General features: G+C 36.3%; 1 protein-coding gene across 1 annotated transcript; it reads left to right on the top strand.

Moving 5' to 3' along the window:
* The first annotated feature begins 1,666 nt into the window (after positions 1–1,666).
* On the top strand, positions 1,667–2,903 carry LOC111394185. Its single transcript, XM_023019950.1, has 5 exons — positions 1,667–1,793; positions 2,025–2,087; positions 2,319–2,402; positions 2,570–2,700; positions 2,790–2,903. Exons 1-5 carry the CDS (start codon positions 1,667–1,669, stop codon positions 2,901–2,903), a joined length of 519 nt encoding a protein of 172 aa, XP_022875718.1.
* Positions 2,904–4,707: the final 1,804 nt, after the last annotated feature.

The raw sequence follows: 4,707 nt of genomic DNA, 5'->3' as shown, positions 1-4,707 counted from the left end.
TTGCTTAGACAGTAGAAGATGTAAACTACATTCAGAATTTTCAAAGGAAACAACACAATTCGAATCCTAATACCTACTATCCAAGCTGGAGAAATCACCCAAACTTTCAATGGATTAATAATTAAAGAGCTCAAATCAGGCTACAACAGACTGCACCACCCGAATATCAGCAAAATGAGAAGAAGTCTTAACTTGAAGATCTTATGACTAAGTTAGCAGAAATATCTACTCAACACATGCAATGAATGTATAAGAGCTTTCAAGTTCAGGGAGCTGTCATAAAAAAATTTTGGAAAATCAAGTGAGACAAATCACTAAGGTACTTTCACAGAAAGTACTAAGAGCATTACCCAGTGACACTGAAACAAACCCTAAGGATCACTAGAAGGCTATAACCACTCGCAGTGGGATACAATTACCTAAAATAAATGTGAGGAAGTCGGTTACTACACAAAAGAAGTTACCTACCATGGTTGAGGAGAAGTTGGAGGAATCTGCCAGAATAAAGAACAAGAAGAAGCACCAAAGGATCTAAAGATTAAAATAACTGCTCTTGCCAAAGAAATGGTCCAATCGTTCCCATAGGCTACAAAAGCATAAACTGAACAAACAGTTCTCGAAGTTTCTTGAGGTATTCAAAAAGCGGTAGATCAACATATCATTTGTGGATGCACTTGCACAAATGTCCAGTTATGCTAAAATCATGAAAGAGATAATTCACCAACAAGAGAAATCTAGAAGATTTGGGGACAGTGACGTTGAATGAAGAATGTAATGCCATCTTGCAGAATAAGCTACCACATAAAGGACCTAGGGAGTTTTACTATCCATTGTACTGTTGGTACACATGAAATTTGATAAGGTTATTTGTGATTTAGCTGCTAGCATTAACCTTATGCTTCACTCTATTTTTAGGAATCTAAATTTAAGAGAGGTAAAGGCAACATCGATCTCATTGTAGCTGGCAGATAGGTTCATAAAATTTCCCAGGCGAATTATTGCAGACATATTGGTAAAGGTCGATAAATTTATCTATCTTGTGTATTAGTCATTCTTGACATGGTCGAGGAAGGCAAGGGTGTGCCATTGATATTAGGAAGACCGTTCCTTGAAACATGTTGAGCTTTAATAGATGTTCAGAAAATGACAATTTATATTTTGACTAAATGATAAGTAGGTGACATTCAACGTCTTCAATGCTATCAAGTATCCTACAGAATCAGATAGTTGTCTGTGCATTGATATAGTGGATTTTCCCGTGGAGGAGACTTTTATTCTTGAGCACCTTCAAGATCACTTGGAGAATCTTCTTGTACCCTTACGAGATAAAAAATTAACAAGTTGAAAAGATATATCAAATCGCCTACATTATGGAGTATGCTCCACTCATTAGGTGAAGACAGTTTGAAGAACTTGGTATAGGGCCTAGTAAACCACTACTTTCTGTACAGAAAGTACCGAATCTTGAGTTCAAGTAATTGCTATCAAATTTGAGGTATGCTTATTTACGAGAGTCATCTATACTTCCTATAATCATTGCAAATGAGATGACTGAGTTGGAAGAGAGAAATTACTAAAGATTTTGCAGGAAAATAAAATAGCTATTAGGTGGTCTATAGCAGACATACGAGGGATTTCTCAATCGATATGCATGCACATAATCTTGATGGAGGAAGACTATAAGCCAACAATGGAAAATCAACATAGATTGAACCCTATCATAAAGGATGCCATACGATTAGAGGTATTGAAACTCCTTAATGCAGGAATATCTATCCGAAATTTGATAGCAAGTAGGTTAGTCCAATTCATGTTATGCCAAAGAAATGAGAGATTACAGTGGTAAAAAGATTGAGAACAATGAGCTGATGCCGACAAGGCCAATTACAAAACGGCGAGTGTGTATATACTATATGAAGCCGAATAATACAACTCCAAAGGATCACTTTTCCCTGTCCTTCATTGATAAGATATTGGAAAGACTAGTAGGACATTCACATTACTGCTTCTTAGATGGCTCTCAGGTTACAATCAGATTGTAGTGACTCAAAAAGATCAGGAGAAGATGACATTTACATGTTTCTACAGTATGTTTGCATACAAAAGGATGTCATTTGGATCGTGTAATGCCCCTGCCACATTTCAACGATGCATGATGTAATCTTTTCAGAAAATGGTGAAGAAAATCATTACAGTCTTCATGGATGACTTTTCAGTGTTCAATTTATCATTTGAAATTTGCCTCTCAAATATGGGAATGCTCTGGTGAGGTAATGAATTTGGTGCTAAATTGGGAGAAGTGCCACTTCATGGTGTAGGAAGGAATAATTTTGGGCATAAAATTTCAGTAGATGGTATCAAGGTGGATAAAGTAAAGATTCAATCACACCCACTTCAATTAAGTAAGTACATAGTTCCTCGGCCATGCCGGTTCTTATTAAGGATTTTTTCAAAATCACAAAGCCACTTTTTAACTTGGTTGAAAAGGACACACCATTCAACTTTTCTGAAAAGTGTTTGACAGCCTTCAACACTCTGAAAGAAAACTTAATTTCTGCATTGGTTATAGTTGTACCAAATTGGGAATCACCATTTGAGTTGATGTGCGACGTTAGTGACTACGCAATATGGACGATATTGGGTCAAAGAAAGAATAAAATTCTCCATGTTATCTACTACATGAGCAAGACTTTGACAGAGGCATAGCTAAATTATGCAACCACTAGAAAGGGGCTACTGCCATTGTATTTGCCTTTGATAAGTTTAGGTCATATTTCATGAGATAAAAGGTAATTGTCTACACAGATCATGCCACCCTGAAATATCTTATGTCTAAGAAGGATGCGAAGCCCAAGTTGATTCGTTGGATACTTCTCCTTCAAGAGTTTGATTTGGAGATTTGAGACGAGAAGAGAAGTGAAAATGTGATAGCAAACCATCTTTCAAGGCTTGAATAGGTAGAACAGATGGATGAGGTTGATCCCAGACGAGCGTATCTTTGCAGGTGATAGTGGGCCATAGTATGCGGACATAGTGAGCTACTTAGCATGTAATGTGCTTTCACCTGAGTTCATGCACCACCAGAGAAAGAAATTCTTCTTGGAGCTGAAGTATTATCATTGTGAAGATCCTATCTTATACAGAAAGGTGCTGATCAAATCATTTGAAGGTATGTACCAAATGAAGAGGTCTCTCAAATTCTAGAGTGTTGTCACTCTTTCGCTCAAGCTGGGTATTTGGGGTCTTATAAGACAGCGTCGAAGGTTCTACAATCGGGATTTTACTAGCCATCCTATTTAAGGATACTTATGAATATGTGAAAACACTATGATCAATGCCATCGTACAAGGATGATTCCAAAATGAATAAGATGCCCTTGAATTTGATTTTAAAAATGGAGCTCTTCAACATTTGGGGGATTGCTTTTATGGAAACATTTCCTTTCTGTTATAAAAATCAGTACGTGTTGGTGGTAGTTGACTATGTATTGAAATAGATAAAAGCAGTAACATCACCAACTAATGATGCTCGAGTCGTTCTAAATTTTCTGAAGAAGAACATATTCTCATGCTTTGGTACTCTTCAAACTATTATCAATGATGGAGGTATACACTTTGCAGCAAGCTTTTAGAGTCAATATTAGCAAAATTTGGGATGAAATGTCGGGTTGCTACACCTTATCACCCATAAACAAGTGGCTAAGTGGAAGTGTCTAACTGGGAGCTAAAGAGAATTCTTGAGAAGAAAGTGAATAGTTTAAGAACCAATTGATCGCAAAAGCTTGGCGATGCATTGTGGGCATACATGACTGCCTACAGAATACCAATATGCATGTCACCATATCGTTATGTATTTGAAAAATCTTGTCACCTTCTAATGGAATTGGAGCATCGCGTAATTGGGCAGTAAAGCAGTTTAACGTGGACATGACAATAGCAAGAGAAAAGAGGATGCTATAGTTGAATGAGTTAGATGAATTTTGGAATGGAGGATCGCATATATTGGGCAGTAAAACAGGTTAAAAAGTATTGTTGTTCAATTCTAGGTTGAAACTTTTTTCCTAGGAAATTGCATTCTAGATGGTTTGGGACATTCACGATTGTTCAAGTCTTTCCACATGGGGGCAGTTGAAGTAAATCACAAGACAAAAAGAACCTTCAAAGCACATGGACAACGGTTGAAAGCATATTGGGGTGGTGATTTTGATAAAGAAAAGTAATTCACCCAATTCCATATATGACAGTTTAGCTAAAAACTATAAATTAAACACTGGTTGGGAGGCAACCCGACTTTCTAACTTTTTTATTTATTTTGCTTTTTGTACCACATTTCATATAGATTTATTTTGATTATTAGTTAGTATTAGATTTATGCATGTTTAAATTTATAGGATATCACTATCCTATTGTGTTACTTCGATTGCTCGGGTAAAGTAACACATGTTCTAGATTATTAATTTTTAATGTTTGATTTAACTGCTATATGAAGGGTCATGACATTGTGGAATACTCAAACCAATATAGATCAAGGGAAAACATGATGAAAGAGATTGTCTAGCTGTCAACCATAATGACTCACATATTCCACAGAAAAATTCTAGAAGTACCTTCTTCCTTTTCTTCTCTGTCCCCTTATAAGAACTTTTGCTTTAAGATATTGAGAACAATGTTGATTTTAAGTTTGGAGATGGGAAAACTCTGAGTTTTT

The sequence above is a fragment of the Olea europaea genome, chromosome 5 (assembly GCF_002742605.1).
Source record: "Olea europaea var. sylvestris chromosome 5, O_europaea_v1, whole genome shotgun sequence".
Classification (NCBI taxonomy): Eukaryota; Viridiplantae; Streptophyta; class Magnoliopsida; order Lamiales; family Oleaceae; genus Olea; species Olea europaea.
This window is presented reverse-complemented; position numbering and strand designations above follow the sequence as displayed.